Source organism: Pipistrellus hanaki (genome assembly GCF_964339955.1).
Source record: "Pipistrellus hanaki genome assembly, chromosome: 10".
NCBI classification, from domain to species: Eukaryota; Metazoa; Chordata; class Mammalia; order Chiroptera; family Vespertilionidae; genus Pipistrellus; species Pipistrellus hanaki.
The window spans coordinates 9,061,733-9,086,215 of NC_140512.1; the positions used below are offsets into that span (position 1 = coordinate 9,061,733).

Here is a 24,483-nt window from a genome sequence, read left to right on the forward strand (position 1 = left end):
CTCCTCCTCCCCACCAGCTGCCCTTCTGCGGTTGGCATGCCTTGTGTTGTTGGGGCCAGGCCCTCTTCTCTCTTCTTCTCAAATCTATGCCTTCTCCCGAGACATATCAGCCAGGTCCACGGCCCCTCATACTATAGCATCTCGGTGCTGACACCCCCTGCTCTCCCTCCTTTCCACTGCCCCTCCGCACTCCACACCTTCATCTCACGGCCTATTGGAAGTCCTGGCAGATGTGTCTTAGGAGACACCGGTCCTGGCGGTGGGGCCGGAGGCGCCCCAGCTTCTGGGCATTGGCAGATCGCGAGTGAGATCTCCGTTCCTGATGGGAGCTCTAGTTGCTCCGAGTCGGGAGTACCCTCGGAGACGCTCAGCCCTCAGTGCGTACACAGGGAAACTGAGTCAGGGTGGAGAGTAGAGACTTACCAGAGTCACACAGTGAGCCCTGGACTGCAGTAGACACAACGCCAGTCTCGTGGCCGACGTGCGGGCTGAGGGACACCCCACCCGCTCCCACTCGGCCCTCAGATGCAAGCTTCCCAAATGTCTTCTCCACGTCTGTAGCCCTAGCCCATGGCGGGAGCTCAGAAAACAGCCAAGAGAATGAATCGCTGCCCTGCCTCTAGGCCTGGGACCTCATCCTGCGAGCCCCTTCTTCCCTGTGCCATCCTCACCGGAGCCCCGCGCCCCTTGCCGTCCCGCCGACCTTGTGACTGCTCACCTCCGTCTGAAGTGCCCGGGGCCTCAGAGACGTCAGCTGGCAGTGGCAGCTGGCTGTGCCAGGGCCCGCTGTTCACGATAAGGGGACATCTGTTAATGGGCACCTGGGACATGGGCTGGATGTGACCATGCTCTGTGACCTTGCCATCTTGGTTTGTGGTCTTCAGAACTTTCTTTCTTCTTTTCTTTTTTAAAAAATTATATGCTTTATTGATTTTTGAGAGAGAGAAACATCATCTGAGAGTCAGCTGCCTCCTGCGTGTTCCCTACCAGGGACTGAGCCAGAAACCCCGCAACCCGGGCATATGCCCTGACTGGGAATCGAACTGGAGACCCTCTGTTGCCTGAGACAATGCTCAGCCCACTGAGCCATGCCAGCCAGGGCCCTCTGAGCATTTCATGGTGTTTCCAGCTCCCAGACTGGGTCAGTCCGGGAGCAGGATGCTATAGGTCATTGTGATGGGGGCTGAATTCCAAAGTAGCCGGGTCTCAGTTCTGAGAGAGACCACTTCTGGTCCACGCAGCACCCAGCAGAGCTCACGCGGCCCGCCAGGCCCCTCTCAGCCCAGGCTTCCTCCGTGACCTGTCAGCGGCCCTCTGCTGGCCCTCGCCCCTTGCAGGCCTCGGGCCTGTGTCCCTGCCCTGGCCTCTCCCCAGGGAACGCTTCCCAGGGACACCTAATTGACGGGAAGTTATTGATGATAACAGCAGGGGGCGTGGGTGGAGTGAGCTTTACTGTGAACTCATTACTCCTCCAGCAGCCCCGGGGGTGGTGGGGGGGGTGAGAGGTGGGGGTGTGGGGAGGTCAGTTCCACTGGCTGTGCCTTACTTGGCAGAGTGGGCCTCTCTGCCCCCGTGTGTATAGACTCCTCTGCAGCATGCAGACCCTCTCCCAACACTCCATGCTCTGCTGCCACTTCCCCCCCTCCTCCTCCGGCTCTCTGTCCTGATGGGTCATGGTCGTTACAGGAACTTCCCCCTCCATCCCGAGTAAACTAAGTCCACAGGGTGCCTTCCTCCCCGTCGTGGTTTCCTGGTGGACTCTCATCCATGGCCTCCCCCATGTCCATGAAGCTGGGCCTAGGGGCCCTCCAGGGAACTGAGGGGACCCGCCCACTGAGGTGGGCCTGGCTCATGGCTCTCTTCCCCACAGGCTGCCCCGGGATGTGGGACAACATCACGTGCTGGAAGCCCGCCCGCGTGGGCGAGATAGTCCTGGTCAGCTGCCCCAAGTTCTTCCAGATCTTCGATCCGGACCAAGGTGGGTTCCTCCCGGGCCGCTTCCGGCCACGCTCAGCCCTGCCCGCTCCCCGCACGGGCCCCAGACCGCCCTGGGATACAAGCACCGCTGCCCCGCAGGCTGACAGCTGTCCCCAGGGGTGCGGGGATGGGACCACACGCCCCCGACACACGGAGGCACACAGGCTTCCCTCAGACACGGTTGCCCAGTCCATGTGGGGTGTGTCATCGTGGGCGGGCACAGCTGGGCTCACACACAGCCTCCGTCACTCGCCCTGCTGCAGGCCTTGGGCACAAGGCCCTCACCCCTCTGTCCCTTGGGTCCCTAATCTGTCAAATAGGAATGTGGTGGGCCACGGGGCACTCAGCAGTACACGGGGGAGTCACTTGGGGCGGGACTGGGCACGTTTTAATACTCAGTGGTAGTTGTTAACTTACGTTACTGCCATCATCACTCCTCCGGAGACACGGAGAGGCCCAGAGACACAGGGCGACACCCTCAGGCAGTGGACACGACGCTCCCCCACTCGCCTGCGTCCACACACGCCCACACCACTCAGATCCAGGCACTGGCCCCGGCCTCACCGTCACTCGTGTGCATTAAGCAGAGTGTGTTCTCGGTCCTCGCTGACTATGGGCAGCGATGCGGGCTCAGGAGAGGAGGAACTGGGGCTGCCTGGGGGAGGACATGGGCACACGGGAGCTGGTGGCTTGCAGATGCCGGCCTGGGTGTCTGATGGCTCCCTCCCTGATAGGAGAGACTGGGTGGGTGCAGTGTCGTAAGGAGCTCAGCCTGTGGCATGTCTGTTTAGGTGTGAGTGTGTGTGTGGGGGGGGAGGGGGGCTACTGCAGCGCCCTGGAGCTACCCAGGCGCCCCAGCTGATGTGGGAGACCCTGGGGGTGGGTGGGCAGGGATGGGTCCTGTGACTCAGGTTATAGGGCAGCAGTGGGTGGGGAGGAGGCAGCGGGTTCTCTGCAGGCCCCAGGCTGTGGTGACCACATCTCTGTGGGGAGTGGCCTGACACTGCATCTCTCCTTTGGGAGTGAGACTCTTTCCGCCTTCCCTTGAGGCCTGTGGGCTCCCAAAGAAGGTTGGTGTCTGGCCAGATCGCTGAGACCCGGGGAAGAGCCTAGAGCCAGGCCCCAGCCCTGCACCACACCCCTGTGGGTGTCCAGGGTGAGCTGAGGGCACTGCTGGGGGCGGGGCTCCAGGCGAGTGGTTTTCTGAGAAGGTGCCAGCCGGTGCTGACTGCTGAGCCGTGGGCGGGGGCCTCTTGGGTAGGAGGGTCTGAGTCACGGGTGTGGTCATGCACAGGTCACTTGAGGCCTGGGCCTCGCTTCCTCCTTCACCTGAGGCTTCGGTCGATGTCCTAGAATTAGGGTTCCCAGACCCCAGTCCACTACAGAGTCCTGCCCGTCCCCTGTCCTGCCCCAGATAGAGGCAAAGTCTGGTTTTCCTGGAATCCTGCCAACCTTGACTCTGCCTGGATGGCAGGTGCCTGTGGAGACGGTGGCAGCCTGTTGAGGTGCCAGGCCTGTGTCTCAGAGTTCCATCTAAGACCAGAGAAGGCAGGGTGCAGCTGTAGTATCCCCACCTCGCCTCTCCCTTCCCCAGCTTCTCCTCCTGGGGCCTGTTAGCCACACCCCCTACCTCCAGACCTCCTGCCAGCCCAGGAGGGAGGCAGACAAACTGTCCCATCCTGACACCTCGGGACTGGGCGTGACCATGTGCTGTCTAGAACAGGACAGGGGGTGAGTTTCGGAAGAGGAGCAGAGGAGGGACGGGCAGTGTGAGTGGTGGGACGTCAGGCATGTGGCAGCCCCTCGATGCAGCCCGATCTCTAGTTCCTTCCTCTGGAAGCCAGGTCAGTCACACCCCCCGCTCACGGACTCCTGTCCTTCATTCGTCTGCTTCAAGTTTACGGACCGTCTTCTTTGGGTCAGGCATCATGGCAAGACTGCTCTTTCCAACAATAAAAATAAGGCAAAGTGAGCCCTAGCCGGCTTGGCTCAGTGGATAGAGCATCAGCTTCCAGACTGAAGGGTTCCAGGTTCAATTCCGGCCAAGGGCACATGCCTGGGTTGCAGGCTCAGTCCCCAGTGGGGGGCGTGCAGGAGGCTGATTGATGAGTCTCTCTCATCATTGATGTTTCTATCTCTCTCTCCTTCTCCCTTCCTCTCTGAAATCAATAAAGAAATATATATTTTTAAAAAATAAGGCGAAGGGAATCGGCAGCGAAATGAGATCTTCTTGAGATAAACTTTCCTTTGGGCGCCACCCCTTCCCCTGGCAGTGGCACCAGGAGTGTTATTTACACCTGACACTTAAGAGCTCATTAAGGCAGGCCTCTTAGCACCTCCATTCGTTTGCACAGCTGAATGAGTGAGACTGCGTGAGACTCTCAGCCAGGGATGTGGAAAGTTGAGAATGGCACTTCCCCTGTTAGCTCAGGGTTCCCAGGGCCGCCCCTGGCGTCCATGGGGTGGCTGCTGCGGTGCAGGCTGTGGAGCTACAGGAGAACACTGTGCTCTCAGACGCCTCTACGCATTTCTCTGACTGTGTCCTGTTCCCGAGGGACAGGGAGATGTCTCTGGTGTCCAGCCGGCCCCCAACTCGCAGTCCTCATGGCGCTGGGCCCCAGCAGACCCTCCTGCCAGCGTTTGGGGGTGAGGTGGGAAAGAAAGAGGGGGAGGAATTGGGGCCCAGAGAGAGCAGACCCCACTTCAGCCCTCGCTCACCTCTGCGCTCTCTCCCTTTCTCTGTTTCAGTCTGGGAGACAGAAACCATCGGTAAGAGGAGCCCTGGAGAGGACAGACTGCTGCTCATCTGTCCATCTGCCCACCCGGCTTGATAATCTGTCCACCTGCCCATCCAGCTGGAGCCCGGCTCTGAACTGCTGGGAACGGGTGGGGGTGGCATGAGAGGCTTATCAGGGACCAGGTTCTCCCCACCCCCTCTTCCCCTTTGGCCATCCTCGAGGTGGGGTCGGGGGACACAGGAAGATGGAAGATGCAGCCCTTGGCCTCAGGGTGCTCATGGGCTTGTTTGGGGGGTCGAGACTCACTCGTGGAGGGGTTAACAAGCCCGCCACACACATATGTGCAGGCCTGAGTGTGTGCGTGCGCCCACACCGGTGCTGACATCCCCAAGTGGCTGCAGAGTTGGAACGCACAGAAAGTTCAGAACAAAGAGACCCAGGATGCCGCATGTGGGCAGAACAATGTAAAGGTCCAGGGAGCTGTCCTGGAAGAGGTGGCATGTCAACTGGGCCTTGGGAACAGGATTTGGAGAAGCAGAGGGGAAATGGAGATGTGTTGCTAGTAGGGAGTCAGCATGGGTGGGGGTGGGAAGAAAGAGGCGGGAGAGAAGGAGAAAAAGGTCTGTGGATCAAGGCTTTGAAGTTCTGGGTTCCCTTTGGCTTGGAGGGGTGAGCACCAAAGAGGAAACCCCAGGCCCAGGCCGTGGGTGGCTGTTCCTTGCCTTGTCCTTGAAAAGGGCCAATCACCCCCTCTGCTTCCTCTCCCACTCTGGGGGAGGCCCTCTCACCAATGGCAATGTCCCATTTCCACTTCCTGTGGGCCAGGGAGGAGGACTGAGTCACCGGCATCATTAGATTACAGAAACACAGAGCAAACGGGATTGCCAATGGGATGTGCAGCGTGTCAGGAAGGTGTGGGTGCGGTGTGGGGCTGCCTCCTGGCTGACACCCTGCCCTCGTCCTCCAGACCAGGGGAGCTCGGCCTTCCTGCGTGGAGGGCCGGCAGTGGGCAGCCCCGGCAAGCGATGGCCGGTGTTCTGACTCATGTCCATGTCTGTGTTTTGCAGGAGAGTTTGGTTTTGAAGACGTTAACTCCTTGGACTTGGCAGGTGAGTTGGGACCAACCACCTGCTGGCTAGAGGTGGGGCATCTGCTGATGTGTGAGCCAGGGGACCCTCTAGCAGGCCTGGCCCTGCCTCTCTATGGCTGGGTGGCTCTGGCAGTTCCTTTTCCTTCTCTGATAAGCTGTGGATCTTCTCCGTGGACATTTGTCTTCGAGTGCCAAACAGATGTTAGGGGAGCCTCATCGTGGACTCCAAATAAAAACCTCCTGGATTAGGTGGCCCCTGACAGCTTGGAACTCCCATGTGTAGAGTGGTGGCCACTACCCCCAGTGGGCTTGTGAAAACCTAGATTCCTGGGCCCCCACCCAGTCACTAACCCCGTGGGGTGTGGCCTGGGGTAGGGCCTGGGGTGGGGCCTGAGAAGGTGCATGTCCAGGCAGACTCCCAGGTGATGCTGATGGGCTGGTCTGGGGAGGTGCCCACGTGGAGAAGCTGGGCCCGGAGGTCCTGTGCTCTGTGAAATCGCTGGGGGTGGGTGGGATGGGGGGAGAGCCGGGTGCAGTCACCGGGGCAGTCACTGTAGTGCTGACCGTCTGGAGGGCAGTACAACCGAGTGGCCAGTTCGTGGCAGAGTTCGGAACAGAGAGGCTTATGCTGTTCTGGGCCCACGCTGTGTTATTCACAGGAAACGTAAAGAAGGGGAATAAGAGGAAGGAAAGAGCGTGCACCTCCAGGACACTTTTTAAAAAATGGTTTTTTGAAGCAGCTTCCCTTTCTTCTTCCCACCACTTTGACATGTGGGCAGAGCGGAGAGGCGATGAGGCCTGGGCAGGGAGGAAAGTGCCAAGGCCATGGTCCCATGGACACGCGGACTCTCTGAAGAGGGGTCACGGGAGGTTGGGAGGAGCCTGCCAGTAGCCGCCGAGCTGGGTGTGCTGGAGCAGGAGCCGTTGTCTTGGAGCTGTGAGCGGAAGCGATTCTCTCCCTGGGCCTGGACGTCCCTCTGCCCTGGGTCACAGGGCTCAGAACCCCGGGCACCTGGAGGCCAGTCTTCCCACCGGGCCAGCCCCCTCTCCCCTTGTTAAGGGAGCAGCTTGCACCTCCCCCGATCCCCACGCCCTTTGTAAAGGCCCAGCCTGAGGTCACCCACAGTCACTAATCTACCCCCCACCCCCCAGCAGACAGTGGAGGGTTTCGGGAACCTGCGTGGCCATGCTTCCCAGGAACCCCTGCGTGTGGAGTGACTTTCGAATAAGGATTTCAGGGCCTCTTAGGTCATCTCTGTGCCTGCATTCTTCCCCGCAGGCATGAGGGTGGTGAGCCGGAACTGCACGAAGGACGGCTGGTCAGAACCCTTCCCTCACTATTTCGAAGCTTGTGGGTTTGATGAATATAATGAATCTGAGTCTGGGGACCAGGTGAGTGTCTGTGTCTTCCCCCCCTGCCCACCCCCCCGCAGCCCAGAGATAGTGAGTGGGAGTGGCATTGAGGCGGGTGGAAGGGTGTTCCCAGCAGAGGCTGTGACTCCTGGTGGGATGATGGGCATCTCTGGTCCCCAGGCACCATGCATGAGCACCTACTGTGTCCGGGTGCACGGAGGCCCAGCAGCAGGAGGGTCGTTGCTAGGCCTGGCAGGGGGCCTCCTGGACCCTTTTCCAGGCTAAGGGGTGGCTGGATTGCTCAGAGCTCCTGCGCTCAGCAAGTGTTTATGGAGCATCTGACAAGAGCAGACACGCCACAGAGGGGAGGAAGCACTCAGTGGGGGATGGGGGCTTGGGGAGGTCTCAGAGGTAGAGGCACTGAGCAGGGAGGAGGTGAGATCAGCCAGAGGAGGGAGGAAGGGGTGCCCAGAGGTGGGAGCCTGGGCCAGGGGCCGGCAGACCCCACATGGAGCCCCCCCATCCTTTGCCCTCCCCCAGAATTTCTACTACATGTCGGTGAAGGCCCTGTACACAGTCGGCTACAGCACATCCCTCGTCTCCCTCACCACGGCCATGGTCATCTTGTGTCGCTTCCGGTAAGCTCTCCGGCAGAGATCCAGTGAGTTCCAGTGAGCATGCCCACCCCAGCTCAGAGCCCTCGCCACGCCCGCTGGACGTCAGGCCTGGAGCTGGTGGGCAGGGGCCAACCCCACTCCCAGGATGAAGGATGGGAAACATGACCCCAGAGAGGGTAGCTGGCCTGTCCAGGGAGGAGACCTTGCCTCACTTGTGCCTTCCTGGTCTACATGGAGGGGTCATGGACTGGGGGATGGGGGCCAGCCACTTAGCGAGCAGGAGGGAGGGGGGTCAGGGGGGGCCCATAGCAGCCCCGAGTGCGGCGCTGCCGCCAGGCTGTGGGTTACCCGCCTCAAGGCCTCTCCCTCGCTGGGCAGGAAGCTGCACTGCACCCGCAACTTCATCCACATGAACCTGTTCGCGTCCTTCATGCTGAGGGCCATCTCCGTCTTCATCAAGGACTGGATCCTGTACGAGGAGCAGGACAACAACCACTGCTTCATCTCCACCGTGAGTGCCCGGCTGGGGACCGCCCGGACGGCCGAGGTCCAGGGCTCTCCTGCAGGTTAACACACCGTCCGGGCACACAGGGACATCCAGGAGAGATCACCAGGCCACCGGGAACCAGGGACTCCCCTGCCTGAGGCCACTGCCTGGCCCTCGGCACCCGCGTGCACTCGGCAGGGCAGTCGGAGGTCGGGTGGAAAGGCCGGGTCCCACTTGGCTAGGGTGCACACAGGCTCTCAGAGGGCTTCCCTGGGCTGGTTACCGCCCGCCCGGGACGGAGCCCAAGGGCTGTGGGCCGGCGTCTTCCTAGACCACCTCCCCCGACCTCAGACCACAGGTCAGCAGAGAAGATGGGCGGCACACTTAGAGCAGGCCTCTGTGAGATTTCGGGGGAGGAGGGCAGGGGTACCTCCTCTAGCCCTGTGATGTCTAAAGCTTTCATTCGATCAAGGGGCCTCCCGCAGGGACCTGCCTCCTCACCTAGCCTGCGGGGCTTGGGAAGGGGCAGGAAGATGGGGCAGTGAGCCTGGGGAGGGGGCTCCATGCTCACCGCCACCCCATCCTTTGCTCACATGGGTAGCATGTTGACTCCGTGGGTAGCTTCAACTTCGAATCACGGGCTGCTGCAACTTTAAACTCTTGGAAGCCAGGAATGTTGAGTGTTTCTGACACATGGGGTGTGAGCCTGAGCAGACCAGAGCGGAAGGTCCCTTGGGATTCTCCCTGCTCCCGGGGCTGGATCTCAGGGCTCAGCAGGGCAGGGGATGGGGACTCATGTCGCCCTCCCTCTCCGCCCCCCCACCCCCTCTCGGCAGGTGGAGTGCAAGGCCATAATGGTTTTCTTTCACTACTGCGTCGTGTCCAACTACTTCTGGCTGTTCATCGAGGGCCTGTACCTCTTCACCCTGCTGGTGGAGACCTTCTTCCCTGAGAGGAGATACTTCTACTGGTACACCATGGTTGGCTGGGGTAGGTCTGCTGCGGCCTCGGGGCCAGGCATGTTCTCGGGGGCCCCGTGGGGGAGTGTCAGACCAGACGAGGAACTTCCCTGTCTCCTCCCCCCTTGCCCCGATGCCACACACCTGCGGCTCGCACCCTTTCTTGCTCTTCCTGCTCCCAGAAAGCCCACCTTCTGAGAAGACGTCCTCTGTAAGGCGAGCTAGCCCACGGTCTGGGGGAGACCTGGGCCTCGGGGTATAAGGGACAGTTCGTTTCCCCAAAGCTCCAGGTCTGAGAGGGAGCCGTGCCTGTGCCTGTGGGTCAGAACCCCGTGTCTGAGTGGGGATGACAGCCGCAGGGAGCCCCAAGTCTGAGGGGGACACTGGGCCCTTTGGTGTCCCTGTTACCACTGGGCTCCTCTTGTTGCTCTCGCAGGGTCCCCAACCATCTGTGTGTCGGTGTGGGCTGCACTGAGGCTCTACTTTGACAACACAGGGTGAGTGCGTGCCCGAGAGCCGGGCTGGCTTTCTGTGCAGGCTCTCCATGGGGCCCTGACCCCGCTTTACCGGCCCCAGATAAATGATACCTGGTAGGGCACCCACTGCGCCCTGCGCTGCCCACAGGCGGGCCCACTCGGCCACACCTCGGCCAGAAGGCAGCGGGAAGGAGCATGGCTCAGAGCCCCCCTCTGCTCCTGGGCCAGAGCTGAGCATCTGTTTCCTTTTAGGGCGGGGAGGAAGAAAGAAGGGGAAGCTCACCCCCACCCCAAGAGTCCTAGGTGTGAAGGGGGAAGGTGGCCCTTGCCCAGGAGCCCTGTGGTGACCCTAACTCTTGGGCTGCAATCCCTGCTGAGGGAAGGCCCGCAGCATCCGAGACCTCTCCTTCCAGCTGCCCCTCCTTGGGGAGCTGCCGGGGAAGCAACAGCCAGGGCCGGAGACATGGTCCTGCAGGGGCCCTGTCCCTGAGCATAACCTCGCTTCTCTCTGTCTCTCAGCTGCTGGGATATGAATGACAGCACTCCTCTGTGGTGGGTGATCAAAGGCCCCGTGGTTGGTTCCATAATGGTGAGTGCCCTTGGGACAAGGCGCAGGGAAGAGGTGGCGGCGACTTGGGCATAAAGGCACGAGACAGGAGAGGAATCCTAAACCAACCTCCTCCCTTCTCATGGCTGTGTTGTGTTCTGCACATGGATGTACATGTGCTCTAGCTATCCTGAGAGTATTGGCCGTTTATATGCTCCCATTTTCCCTCATCACAAAAGACTCAACTAGAGAGAAAGAGTTCTGTGCATGATTGTGGACAGTCTTTGGGGGAAAGGGGTAACGGTTGCTCGATGCTTTAATGTGCGTTTTTCCATGTTGCTAGAGCCTCAGGGCGTTTTCCCAGATGTTTGTTGACAATTTGTTTTTATTCTGGTTATTACCTTTTTATTTATCTTTTTTTCATGCTTATTTTTCTAGCTCCGTTGTTGTCTGTCTTATTGTTGGAAGGATAGTAACCCTACATTCGGTACACATGTTGTAAGTGTATTTCCAAGATGCCGTAACTCTTGTGCAGTCAAACCCTCAGGCTTCCTCTTTCCACAGTCCCCAGCCTTGTTTCTTTCTTTCTTTAATATATTTTATTGTTTTTTTTTACAGAGAGGAAGGGAGAGAGATAGAGAGCTAGAAACGTCGATGAGAGAGAAACATCTACCAGCTGCCTCCTGCACACCCCCTACTGGGGATGTGCCCGCAACCAAGGTACATGCCCTTGACCGGAATCGAACTCGGGACCTTTCAGTCCGCAGATCGATGCTCTACCACTGAGCCAAACCGGCTTCGGCCGAGTCTTGTTTCTTGCTTAAGGAGGACTTTCCAGACCTATGACAGAAAGATATGCTTCTTAATTGTTTGGTCACATTTTTGTCGATTGGGTTATTACATGCTTTAGTCTGGCTGAAATTTTATTTCCTTGATCTGAAATGATACCTAATTTTATCTAATTTTATTTTTTTTCTCCCTAGTGGATAGATGTTCCAGTCTCTCAATTATTTCTATTGAATAGATTATCCTTTCTCCATTATGTTGAAATGTCACTGTGTCTTAAACACTCACTGTATTTTATTTGGTTCCAGATTTTCAGTTTGATGTTACTAATCTACTAGCTTCTTCCATGGTCAATACCCCACTGGGCTAGTTACTATAACACTGTAGCATGTGTTCATATCTGGTATGCTAATTTTCCCTTCTTTATTCTTTTTTTTCCTTCAGAATCTTCTTGTATATTTTCTTTTCACATGATTTCAGATCCTTTGGCCAGTTGCAAGAAAATGGTCTAATTGCAAATTTTATAGGAATTAAACTGAATTTATAAACTAATTTGGAAAACACAGTCTCACCCTTCCCCAGCTATCCACCGTTTTGCTTTCTAAGTTTTTAGCTCCCTACAGTCAACCATGGTATGGAAACCAATTTTTAAAAGAATACATTTTTATTGATTTCAGAGAGGAAGGGATAGAGGGGGGGGGCGGGGGGGGGAGAGAAAGAGAGAAACATCAATGATGAGAGAGAATCAGTGATCAGCTGCCTCCTGCCTGTCTTTCACTGAGAATGGAGCCCACAACCGGGCATGTGCCCTGACTGGGAATCAAACCATGAACTTCTGGCTCATAGGTCGACACTCAACCACTGAGCCATGCTAGCCAGACTGGAAAAATATTTTAAAAGAAAAATTCCGAAATATACAATTTATAAATTTTAAATTGGACACTACCCTGTTTCCCTGAAAATAAGACATCCTCCGAAAATAAGACCTAGCGCATGGAAAGATAAGACATCCCCTGAAAATAAGACCTAGCGCAACTTTGGGAGAAAAAATTAATATAAGACACTGACTTATTTTCGGGGACACAGGGTATTATGAGGAGCGTGAAGAAATCTCACACTATGGCACTCTGTTCTACCCCAGCATGGACCATCTCTCTGTCCATTGTATTCTCACTGTATAGGCTACACACCTGTTAGTCAAAGTAGCCATTTTGGTCAGTGATCAAATTGATTATCATATTTTGAGGGAGAAAAAGACCACATTCACATTTATTACAGTATATTGTTGCAATTGGTCTATTTTATCATTAGGTATTGCTAATCTCTTACTATGCCTAATGTATAAATTAAACTTTATCACAGATATGTTTGTATAGGAAAATAGTATATGTAGGGTTTGGTGTTCTCCACGGTTTTAAGCATCCATTATAACTTTTATTCTTAAAATATTGAGTCTTCCTCTCCAAGGACATGCATGAATCTCCATTTATTCATTCTTTCTCGTAGAGTCATTTTGTATATTTTTTTTCAGTTGTCTTTGTCATTTACCTCCAAGATAAATCCAGCCAGTCTGGATTTATTCTTTCATTACATTTTTTTTTTTAGTAGATTACTACTGATATAGAGAGAAGCTTTTAGTGTTTTTTTTTTTTTTTTTTTTTTTTTTAATTACTTTTTTCCCCTTTGAATGGACTTATGCAGTTAGCAGTGTTTACTGAGCTAAATTCCAGGTGCTGATGAGAGCGGTAGAATACCTGAGGAACAGCACCCTGCCCGCACATGGCATGCTTTATAATCCCAACAGCTCTGTGAAAACACACAAACAAGACCTAACATGGAAATGTATTTTTATTGACCTGGTCTACCTTTTTTTTTCCCTCTTATTTTAAAAAAAATAATGAATTTTGGTTTTTCTTAATTTTCTTGTCTAAGTTACATTTGTGGTACTCTTTCCCTAGCCTTCGATTTGCATGCTTAATTATTTTATCTTCAACATTTATCATGCTTTAGTAAGTATTGGGCTATCGTTTTCCTCGGAGCGCTGCTTTGGCTGCATCAGATGTTGTTGTGCTCTCCTCCCGCCGTGCCTCATTTCTATTTATTTGCTCACCTCCCTCCTTCCTCACCATACACACTGCTCCCCACTTTGATTAGAGAGCTTTTGCCCTGGTCTGTACCTGCAGGGAAACGCTGCTGTTACCATTCCCCAGCCTTGAATGGATAATGGGTGTGGTTGTCCATTCCGGCCCCCCATATTCAGTGACCATGAACTTGGCGTTCCCAGAGGCCAGCTCTCACCTCTGCAGCAGCCTCTTCTCTTTCGGTCTGGCATTGGAATTATTCCCTCATGCTGACCCTGTCTGCTCTTTCTTTCTCTCTCTCTCTGCTGGAAATGACTCACTTTCCTGGCTCACTAATGATACCTTTCCCGTTTCTCGGTACTCCTGTGGAATTCTTCTGTGTCTGTCTCTTCTGTCATTTCAACCGTATGAACGCCATCCTGAATTCTGAGTCTAGCTGGGATCTCGGCTGGATGGGGCTGGGGGGCCCTGTGCGGGGGTAGTAGCGTGTGCAGAGGCAGGGGTGTGGACAGGCTTTGCTCAGCATCGTTTCCACTGGCTTTCCCTTTGCTCCTCAGGTGAACTTCGGGCTCTTCGTGGGCATCATCTTCATCCTCGTGCAGAAGCTTCAGTCTCCGGACACGGGAGGCAACGAGTCCAGCATCTACTTGTAAGTACCACTGTGTGAATGCCATCGCCCGCTCCGCCAGCTGAGGGGGCCCTGACGCAGGCCCCCGGAGGACAGGCTGGGTTTGGGGGACAGGGTAACCTAGCGTGGGCTCTTGCAAGATTTCTTTCTGATTCAAGAGCCTTGGAAATCTCGTTGCCTATCTGTCTTCCGCCACGCCAGCAGCTCCCAATCCACCTGGTGATGACATGGAAGGGAAGAGAGATTGGAGGAGACTGGCCGATGACATGTCACCCTAGGACCGTGGTCAGCAAACTGCGGCTCGAGAGCCACATGCGGCTCTTTGGCCCCTTGAGTGTGGCTCTTCCACAAAATACCACGGCCGGGGCGAGTCTATTTTGAAGAAGTGGCATTGGAAGAAGTTTAAGTTTAACAAATTTGGCTCTCAGAAGAAATTTCAATCGTTGTACTGTTGACATTTGGCTCTGTGGACGAATGAGTTTGCCGACCATTGTCCTAGGAAATCCATATGGAAATGGCCAGGTTCCCGAGGGTACTTAGGATCTTGGTTGCTCAGTAGTTGGGTTTCTTTTGGGGATCTTGGTTCTTTGGGATGCTCATGAGCGCCAGTGGCTACCTTATGGTCCCCTGGTGTGCAAATGGCTTCAGCCCCACCAGTAGGTCATGTGGACGTTCTCGCTGGTCTGGGTAATGGAAGGAGGGAGTCTTTTTCTTCTCCTGCCCTTGGGGCAGCTCTACTTTGGGGTCTGATCCTCCCCCTAGAACTCCCTCTTCCCAGAGCAAAGGAACATGTGATAGGTTTTGGATTGATGGGGTTCGCAGGTGACCTCTTACCACTGAGTGTAGGGTTTTCTTCATTCACTGTCACTGCCATGTGGTTTGTTCCCTACACGGTTTCCTGCAGGTGTGTCCCCATCAGCGTAGCCCTGCTTGCTGTGGCCCACCCTGTCACCCCACCCCAACCTGTCCCAGCCTGTCCCAGCCCTCGACCCACCCTGAGTCAGACTGAGCACCTCCACCTGACTCCTCCTGCCTGGCGATCTGAAGCATGACCAGCTGGGCGTGTGGGGAGTGGAGGCACTTCTGATGCTGGGGAGGAAGGTCAGTCCCTTGTGGGGGACTGGAGAGGCCAGATGGGCACAGAGAACCTGGGGGCAGTCTCGGGAGTCTGTTCATGGGTGAGATATGAGCCTCGGGTGTTGCTTCCTGGGCTTTTTAAGAGGAGAGTAGGTTAGAAGGAGCTGAGGTATTTCATCAATGGGGGCTTTGTCTTACCTTCATCAGAGACCCCAGAACTTTAATAGCTGCCCCGTGGACAAGTGGGGCAGCAGAGGGATCCCCCACCCAACCATTCTTCTGAGGAGAGAGAGAGAGAGAGAGAGGCAGAGACTGCTCAGAGAGCCATCCTAGCTCCTTCCCTCAGACTCCGCGGGGCCTCCCTTGTCTGTCTGTCAGCCCAGGCACCACGCCCCATGGAGCCCTTCCCCTGGGGTGGGGACCGAGCAGGGCTGGCGGGGTGAGCTTTGTTCCATCTGCATGGAGGATGATTCCATTACATTGGGAAGGAACCCCCTCCTGTTTTCTCATTTGTTTACTGTTTTTTTTCCTTCATTTTTTTCATACTTTTGCAAGTTCCTACCAACCTCTGCTTATACGTGTACGTCATGTAGTAAAAAAAATTACCCACCCATCATGGCATTCAGTCTCCCAGGCCTGTCCTCTGCAACGCACTAAGTGCCCTAGAGGGGCCATTCCTGCCTGTCCCGTGGCCTGGGCAGCTTGGCCCTGCTGCCCTCCTCCCCTCCCCCCTGTCTGGCGTCAGGATCTGTGTCCTTGTGTCTGGTCCCCGTTTCCTGCTCGCGGGCGGATTGGCTCCCCCCCAAACGCATCTCAGACCCTGACCCAGTGTGTAGCTGAGTCAGCCTCATCGCTCCCTTGAGCTCTAGCAGCCCCGGGTCCTGGTAGACTCTGTCTCTTCTTCTGTGGTCCCAGGACCCCTTCTCTGGCCTTCTCCCCGCGCCCCCACACTCTGCCAGTGCAGAGACACAGGCCCAGCCACAGCCTGAGGAAGGACACACGTCCCTGTCGCTGTGTCTCGGGGAACAGGGCCCTGAGGACAGGGAGAGAGACTGGGGAACGGGCTGTCGCTGGAGCAGTCAGAACACACACGCCCATTGTTTGTCTTATTTCGGCACGGCATGTGGTCTCTAGAACAACTACTATATTCACACCAAAGACCACCGGCCACAGACCACCACAACCAATACAATAGTAACAACAAAGTGTAAATATTGAATTACCAAAATGTGACAGACACGAGGTGAGCAAATGGTACCAATAGACCTGCTCAACTGAAATCGAGAAAAATATGTTAAACAAAATTAACAAAAAAACCTTTAATCTGTAAACACCCCCCCCACACACACACACACATGCACCACCTGTGAAGTGCAACCAAACAAAGTTTGCCTGCACATGTGAGCACAGACGTTTAAAGAACCAGCTAAGGGCTTGCTTCTCTCGTGTAAAAATCCCCTCACAATCTCAGCAAATCCTTTTTATAGAGAAAGTGCTCGTCTCAAGCCCTAAAGGTTAAACCCTTGGATGGATGTGGTCTGTACACTGGCGGGAGGGCGTGGGGTAAGAACCCACGCAGGACAAGGCTCAGCTTGATCCTGTTCAATTCAGTGAGGGTTTGAGTCCCGGAGGCCCTGCTGCGGAAGTGAGGGGGAGTTAAAGGGACGGTGCTGCTGAGAACTCAGGCGCTGAAAGCCACCTGCACTTCAGTCCACGCACCTTTAATGCTCAGGAGCACCCAGAGGCTCTGGCGAGCTGGACGTATAAATGTCTGTGAGCACATGTAATCCCTGTGTCACAGCCAAGGGAGCTGGTTACCAGTGCAGGGCAGTGAGCCCAGTGGGAACGTGAAGGCATAGCTGTGCCGCAGGCAGGCCGGCCCTGCACCCCAGGCTCCACTGTACCCCCATTCCCGGCCTCAGGGACGTCCCAGGCAGAAGAGGGTGGTAAGCAAGTGTATAAACAAGGCTTCCTGGGAGAGGAGGCCCCAGGGCTGCAGCCTTGTGTAAAGCTGCCCGCCGGCGGGCATGGAGCTGCAGGGCGTCTGCTGTGGGCAGGGAGATGGTGGGGCTGGAAAGGGCAGGCCCGTGGGAGAGGGTTTGAGGGCGGTGCCCGTGTCCCCTTGGGCCACCACGTATGTGTTGGGCTGAGAAGCCCTTCAGACCTACCCACAGCTTTTTGGTTTTTTCCTCTGTTTCCAGAACAAATATAAGCCTGGGAGTCCCCAAGAAAGCCCGAGAGGACCCCCTGCCTGTGCCCTCAGACCAGCATTCACCCCCTTTCCTGTAGGTTGGTGCCAGCGGCTCAGCTGATAAGGGTGTGTCCTCCCTCCGTAGACCAAGACGGCGCTCTTGGCCCAGCCTCCCAAGGATGGTGGCGGGGGGGGGGGGGGGGGGGGAGGGGGGAGGCGGGAAGCTGGGGGCGGGGGGAGGGCACTGAGCCCCCACACTCTCTCATCGGGGGTCAGGGCTTGGGCGTGGAATGTGGGCCTGGGTCAGGGCTTGGCTTGTGCTCAGGCTCGCCGTGGTCTTGGGCAGGGGTTAGGGCTCAGCCCGCCGGGGTCAGGGTTAGCCTGCCTTTCTCCGGGGACCAGCGTGTTCCTCTGTGAGAAGCAGGCGCCCCGAAGACGAGCGGGGGGAGGCTGCAGGGCAGACAGGATCGCACTGAGCGGCTCAGGCCTGGCCCTGAAGGAGGGCTTTGTTCCCGCTGGGGCTTCCCATGGCACGGTGGGCATCGGAAGCTGGTGTGAGGGAGGGAAACCCCATCCGAGTCCCCCTCAGGGACTCCACAGAGGGTCTCCATGGTCCCCGGGGAAAGGAAGGGGCAGAGAACAGGCACGGTGATGTCCTGGGAGGCTCAGCAGCGCCATCATGTACCCAGTGTCAGGAGGTCAGCGTTTGCCTCTGCAGACAGGCCTTTCCGGGCTGGGTGCTTCCAGGGCCCCTGGTCCTGATGGGCTCCATCTTCCACTCCTAAAGCACCCTCTCCCCTGTCTCGGAGCACCCCATCGTCCCAACTCCTGCTAGGGATTGGCAGCAGGGGATGGTTACCCCCATTTTGCAGCGAGAGAAACTGAGGCCCCGAGAAGGAATATGGCCCCACCGAAGGTCACCCAGGGAGTCAGTGGCCAATCAGAGGCTTGCACTCAAGTGTCTCTCTCCTCCCCCACCCCCAGCTGGGCTTCTGGTAGGGGTACCATCGTGGGTAGAAAGCCTCCCTGGGAACAGGTTTGTGTTCTGGGGGTTCTCAGCCTTTTAGCATCAGGGGGACCCTCCAGAGAATGTCCAGTTTAGACCACGACGTCCTGAGGGCTGGGCATATCCAATGCCACACTGGTCACTAGGATCAGGTGACCAGACGGGGCTGCCTGCAGGGGTCTCGTCTTGCGTCTGGTCAGGTGAGGCCTGGGCCTACAGCCCGGTAGCCCCGCCCTCTGAGGGCACTGACGCCTCCTGGAGTCTGGCCTGAGACCAAAAGGGCCCAGGACACCAGGTGCTGCATCCCTGGCTATAGATGGGGGAGCCCAGACCTGGACATGGCTTTGACCTTCCTGCCGACGGACAGCAAAGCCTTGGCAGGCCTGGGCTGGGAGCCGGGCTCTCTGACTTCCTGCGAGGGGGTCCCCCCTCTGAGACGGGCTGGTGCGCTGCTCGCCAGGAAGCCCCACCCAGCACCCTTGTCTGAGTTTCTCCTCTTCCCCCGGATCCAGATCAGAGCTGAGCGCGTCCGTCGGCCCAGGTTTCTCTCTTCCTCGTGGTTAAACGCCTTTCCCTCCTTCGCTAGTTGCTGTGACCGGCAGGGCATCTGCCATCTTTCTCACGCCTGTCTCCGGCTTTCCTGCCGCTCTCCCGTGTTTCTTGTCGTGGGTCCTTGTGGACAGTCTTGAGGATTTGAGGGAGGCGTGTGTTTGGGCCCTTACCTTTGTCCCTAGGTCCTTCTGAGAGCCCTCCTGGGTGCCAGATCCTCCCCCCCCATTGCCCCCTGCACCCCACTCCCCATCAGAAGCACACGTCTCCCAGGGGCTGAGTTCCAGCCTCCGGCCCAGGAAGGGGGGACCATGTGGGAGCTCCAGGAGGGACCTCAAAGGGGAGCAGCTGAGGCTTTGGAGTTCTGGGTGCAGGTGTGTCAAAGGCTCATCCGAGGTTTGGACCCTCGGGCTCCTAGGCCCTGATTTCTGTGTCACACGTGGGCCACGATTGAGGGGCCAGGCCCTGACCTTAGGGGAGAGTCGCCACCCTGTCAGCCCTGGGGGAGGCAGCAAATACACGCGAAGACTGGGATGGCCTCCTTCCTGGGCACCTGGCCCGCCTTTTAGAATTACACGTACGTGTGTGTGATGAGAAGAACAGCAGCGCACGTGTGTCCCCCTGTCCCTGTCTGTGTACGGAGCAGACCTTTGACAGTCACTGAGGACACAGGCAGACACGTGTTCTGTGCAGGACTGGACTTGGGCCGCGGAGGATCTTGTGAAAGTGCGGGTTCAGAGCCGCGGTCTGGGTGGCACCCGGGATTCTGCTTTCTAAGGAGCGCTCAGGCGGGGTTCCCCACTGCTGCTGGTTTGGGGACCCCGCTCTGGGTAGCTGAGCATCGTGTCCCACGTCTTTATTTCTAAAATGAGCCATTCTGCCCACCTCACAGCGCGGTGGGAATGGAGAGATCCTGTTTATTAAGTGAAAACCACACCCTCCCCCTCCCCCCGCTGGGACACAGACGCTGGGGGACCTCGCAGGTTCCATCTTTGGAATGTGTGATTCGAAGGTTTGCCTCAGGAGAACGACATGTCCCCCAGGCCAAGGCCCCTCAGACTTGCTCTCCGAGAGCTGGACGCACCGATGACGCAGCTGTGAGCCCCTTCCTGCGCTTCTGTGGTTGTATCAGGGCCCTCTGGTCAGCAGCCACGGGCAGGTCCCCGGAGCTCAGGCCACGTGGAGCCTGGGGAGGGGTGTGAAGCCAGCAAGTCTATTGCAGCCATAACCCCCGATGTCGTGTTTGTCGGAGAAGGATAAGAAGTGTCCGGGTTTGTACCATCCCAAGCACCCGCCGGGCAGAGAAGGGCAGGAGGAGGCAGGCATGCCACGTGAGCCTCTGCAGAGGGAGGTGCGGCCTCGCCGGGTGCATGTCCAGCAGACTGGACACCGGGCCCACACGTGGGGGCCCCTTCAGAGGACTTGTCTCTGCAGGCAGAGGGACAGTGCCCCAAAGATTAAGGTGACCAGACGTCCCGCTTTTGGCGGCACAGTCCTGATTTTTAACAATTTGTCCTGCGTCAAAAAAGAATTTTTCCAAAAATTGGGACGCGGGACAAATTGTTAAAAATCGGGATGCCCCTCAGCCTCCGGCCCTGCCATCAGGCTTCTCTCAGGAGGCTGAGCCCGACCAGTGCCACGCGCTGGGACCCTCAGCGGCGGTGGATGACCGTGACCTGTGCTGACCACGTGGCACCGGCTAGCACACGTGGCTGAGAAGTCCTTGCCGTGTGGCGAGGGCCTGCGAGGAGGTGGCTTTTTAATTTGATTTAATTTAAACTCAGCCACGAAGGGTAGTGGCTGTCACAGTGGATAGGTCTGGTCTGGTCTAACCGCCTGTTCTGCCCAGGCCACCTCTGTGCCCCCGTATGCCCGCACCGAGGTGCCTGGGGACTCAGATAGGAAGGCTAGGGTGTAAGAAGAGAGGTGAGGAGGGAGACGGTGGCCATCGAGTAGGACTTCGTCATGAGCCCACAGCTTGCCCAGTTCCAGGCTCTGTTCCGCCAGAGCTGGGCACCTCGAGATCCATGATGTTTCCGGCTGCCCAGCTTTCGGGGTGACCTCAGACAAGGCCGAGCCCTGAGCCTAGAGCTGCCCCAGGCGACAGCTTCTGGCTCAGAAACCCAGCCCAGGCCCCGCCTTCTGAACACGTGTTCTCTTCGAGCCCCACCCCTGCGTCGCTGGTCCCAGTGTGAGTGCTCATGTGTGTGTGCATGTCCATGCACAGACGTGTACATGTATGGGTGTGTGTTTCCCTGTCCTGAGCTGACCCTGTCTTGGCCCTCGGCTTCCTCATTCTCCATGTCACTGCCCGGTCCCGTGTCCACACCCTCGGCTCCTCTGCCCTCCCGCCCCTCCCCGTGGACTCTGTGGCTCTCAGTCCCACCTCGGTTTCTCCATTGCCCGGTGCCCCGGCTGACACCAGTGCTGATCTTGTCACACCAGCAGCTGCGTGCAGAAATGCTACTGCAGGCCAGAGCGGGCTCAGCAGCACTCTTGCAAGATGTCAGAACTGTCCGCCATTACTCTGTAAGTGTGCGTGGCTGTGGCCCGTGTCCCGGAGGGGAGGGGGGCGCATGCCGCCACCGCCTGGAGCCCGCGTGCTGCCGCTGGGCTGGGGAGGGCAGCGCGCAGTGCCCCCAGCCCCGAGCCCCGCTGGCTGCTGCATGTTGACCTCTGTGTGTCTTGTGAGTTCTCTGCACTCTTGGAGGGGAGGGTGCAGCACGGGAAGGGAGGCCCGTGGGGATGGAGCCACTGGGGCTTGGCTGCTGCCTTGATGTGTGGTCTTTCCCAAATGTCTTACTTCTCTCGGTCGAGTCTTCGGAACGGCTCCTTTATTTCTGCTGGTCTTAGGGCTTGAGTTCATACGGTTGGTTCCCCCACCCGGGACAGGGACCCTCACCGCAGCAAACCTCACTCACATGACCGTGCCCGGTCTGTGTTCACTCTCTGAGTTCCCACCACATCCTTAGGAGGTGGGTACTTGTGTATATCCCCATTTTACCGATGTGAAAACTGAGACACAGATGCCGTGAAGTGACTCACTCCAGGTCCCATAATTGGCAGGGTGAGGACTTGAACCCAGGGAGTCCTGCCACCTGGCCCTCGGGTGTCTCTGGCCAGAGCAGCCGCCTCCTTGGACATCCTTTTAAGTGGGGATGAGCATCTATGACTGGGGGAAGCTGTTCTTGGTATTTTTCTGCCATGGGTGCCTCCTTAGGGGCAGGGGACAGATGCCAAGGGCCTGTGTCACTATCTGTGGGTTAATCGGATCCCAAGGTGATTCTGTGACTGTCCTCAGAGGGGCGTCCCGAGGACGGCTCACAGCCTATGTCCCCATTCCAAGGCCTCTCTCTGGCCAGCTGGGAAGGCAGAGGCCCCGGAACTCTGGGCCCCAGGAATCTCCCCACCTGCCTCCACTTCCCCATCTGCCAGAGGGTCCCTGGCATGCGCTGGGTCCCCAGCAGAGTCCCCGCCTGTTGGGGCAGCCTCGGGGCTGCCAGAGGGAAGTGCCATCCCTGGCTGTGCAGCGGGCACCCTGATACCAGTCACCACACCGGCCAGGGGCTGGGCCGGGCCGGAGCCCATTCCTGAAAGGTCACTGTGTCTCACACACTGACCCTGGCCATCCACCTCGACCACAAAGGCTGGAGGGGGTGGCCCTCTGGTGTCCAGGGCGCTTTCAAACTGCAGGGAAACATCCCAGGGAACTTCCGGGACCATTGGTGGGAGCAGAGCTGTAGGAGGGAGACAGGGACCACAGGCACATCCCAGGGCGCCTTCCCTCCTGAGGCCCCCCCTCCCCCCATTACGCTGCTCTTGTAAAGTAGCCCCTTTAGGGAGCATCACCGAGGGGCCCCAAGATGAACATGTGTCTCCAGGCCACCGTCCTCTATTTTTTTTTTTTTTTAATTTTCATTCACTTTTTATTTTAAGTATCTTTTTTATTGATTTCAGAGAGGAAGGGAGAGGGAGAGAGATAGGAACATCAGTGATGAGAGAGAGTTAGTGATCAGCTGCCTCCTGCACACACACCCCCCCCCCCCCTCAGGATCGAGCCTGCAACCCGGGCCTGTGCCCCGACTGGCTCATAGGCGGATGCTCACCCACGGAGCCATGCCAGCGGGGTGTAAACTTTCATTCTTCAGCTGACACTCCCTGCTGCCTTCGGTGCCAGGCTCCGAGTGCCCAGGTCGCCGTCAGTGTGCGGACTGAGGCTTCAGCCCGGCTGTGCGGCCATCTGTCCCTCCATGGACAGGCCCCGGGGGTGGGCGCTGTGCCGGCAGGTGCTGCCCCGAGGCCAGTGGGGATAGGGAGGTGCCAGCTGCCTTCAGGAGCCGCAGCCTGAGAGGGAGAGAGTGGACGATGGAGGGGCAGACCCTGCGACCCCGTGCCTGGGCCCAGAGTGGGCGCCTGCTCAGGTCCTGCTGACACCAGCTCTGGTCTGAGGACGCCGGGTCTTGCAGAATGGGCCGCTCGCAGAGGGAGAGGGGAGGGTGCCCAGCCCTCGAGGGGCTTCATCCTTCCAGGGATGAGCCTGGTCCAGGGAGGTCCCCCCAGGTTACCTTCCCTTTTCTCCATCTCTCCTCTCCCCCCTCCTTCTCTTTCCTCCCTCCCTTCCCTCCTCCCTTCCCACGGGGAAGCCAAGGGCTTCACTCTGACTCCAGGGATTTGCTTCTGAGATCCAGAGCCCAGACTCCACAGAACATTCTGCCCCAGAAAAGCTGGGATGAGGAAGAGGGAGGGACACACGGTGTCACGGCCCCAAATCCCATGGCAGCCCCCCTGTCCAGGTGCCCCCCCTCCCCTGTGTGCACCCAGGGCTGCAGGGAGACGCGGAGGCTGAGCCTCCCGCTCGCCCCCTGACCCAGCCGGTGTGCTGGTGTGGGCGGAGAGGGGGTCCCATGCTCAGAGAACCTCTGGGAGCCCCCTTTTCAGAGCAGGGCCCACAGGGTACCACTGTGCACACTCTTGATGTCTCACGTGGCTTCTGGGCCCCACCCACCACCCCTCAGAACAGAGCCCCTCCCTCCGGGCCAGGAGCCAGGGGCAGGCAGAGGAACCCAGAATGGCTCCGCCCCCACGCATACAGCTTTCTCTCCTTTTGACTCAGGGTGTCAGGTTTCCCCAGCTTGAGTGGGAATTGTTCATGCCCAGGGTCAGTAGGTCCTTCCTAGGACCCCACCCAAGTCTCTCCTTCTGTGGCTCTTCCTCCCACTCCCCCACCCCCTCCCTGCCCTCAGCACCTTCCCCCCCTCCCCCCAACCCTCACCCCCTCCTTGCCCTCAGCACCTTCCCCCCCTCCCCCCAACCCTCACCCCCTCTCTGCCCTCAGCACCTCCCCGTCACTCCATGACCAGCCCTGGACCCTTCCAGCACAGGGGCTCCCTCGGCAGCAGGAGAACGCGGGCTTTGCCGAGGGCTCATCACGCCGTCACGCCAGCCTTCTAAACCCCACCCTTGTGTTTGCCTGACTTCGCTTCCCCCGTGGGGGCGTCTGTAAATCACATGATCACCCGTGCACTTTTCCTGGGTCTGCAGGATGTGGCCTGAGGGACAGGAGCCCTGCAGGGAGCTCTGGGTGCAGGCTCTGTCAGCCACCTCCCCTCCTAGGCCCTGCGTGCTTGGGGAGGACCCTGAGCGGGGGGCTCAGGGACAGGGCTCCGGGGAGAAAAGAGGGTGGGGACCGGGGTTCTCTGCCCTCCACGGCTCTGGCCCCAGCTCTGGTGGCCCCCAGAGCGGATGTCCTCCTCTCTCCCCACAGGCGGCTGGCGCGGTCCACCCTGCTGCTCATCCCGCTGTTCGGGATCCACTACACGATCTTCGCCTTCTCCCCCGAGTACGTCAGCAAGAGGGAGAGGCTGGTGTTTGAGCTGGGCCTGGGCTCCTTCCAGGTACGTGCAGGGGACAGGGCTCACGGG

At 57.8% G+C, this 24,483-nt stretch overlaps 1 protein-coding gene across 6 annotated transcripts in view; it reads left to right on the forward strand.

The window, feature by feature from the left end:
- ADCYAP1R1 (ADCYAP receptor type I) overlaps positions 1-24,483 on the forward strand; it is a 41,565-nt gene that overhangs the window by 14,241 nt on the left and 2,841 nt on the right. Inside the window, exons 4-16 of one of the 6 annotated variants that reach the window (XM_084896888.1) lie at positions 1,871-1,978; positions 4,726-4,746; positions 5,783-5,824; positions 7,085-7,197; positions 7,699-7,796; positions 8,154-8,286; positions 9,099-9,252; positions 9,658-9,718; positions 10,217-10,286; positions 13,669-13,760; positions 17,018-17,101; positions 21,008-21,091; positions 24,327-24,456. In XM_084896888.1, coding sequence (XP_084753014.1) covers positions 1,871-1,978; positions 4,726-4,746; positions 5,783-5,824; positions 7,085-7,197; positions 7,699-7,796; positions 8,154-8,286; positions 9,099-9,252; positions 9,658-9,718; positions 10,217-10,286; positions 13,669-13,760; positions 17,018-17,101; positions 21,008-21,091; positions 24,327-24,456 — 1,190 coding nt within the window. The remainder of the gene's footprint in view (positions 1-1,870; positions 1,979-4,725; positions 4,747-5,782; positions 5,825-7,084; positions 7,198-7,698; positions 7,797-8,153; positions 8,287-9,098; positions 9,253-9,657; positions 9,719-10,216; positions 10,287-13,668; positions 13,761-17,017; positions 17,102-21,007; positions 21,092-24,326; positions 24,457-24,483) is intronic. The other 5 variants (XM_084896889.1, XM_084896891.1, XM_084896892.1 and 2 more) reach the window with 5 other exon arrangements.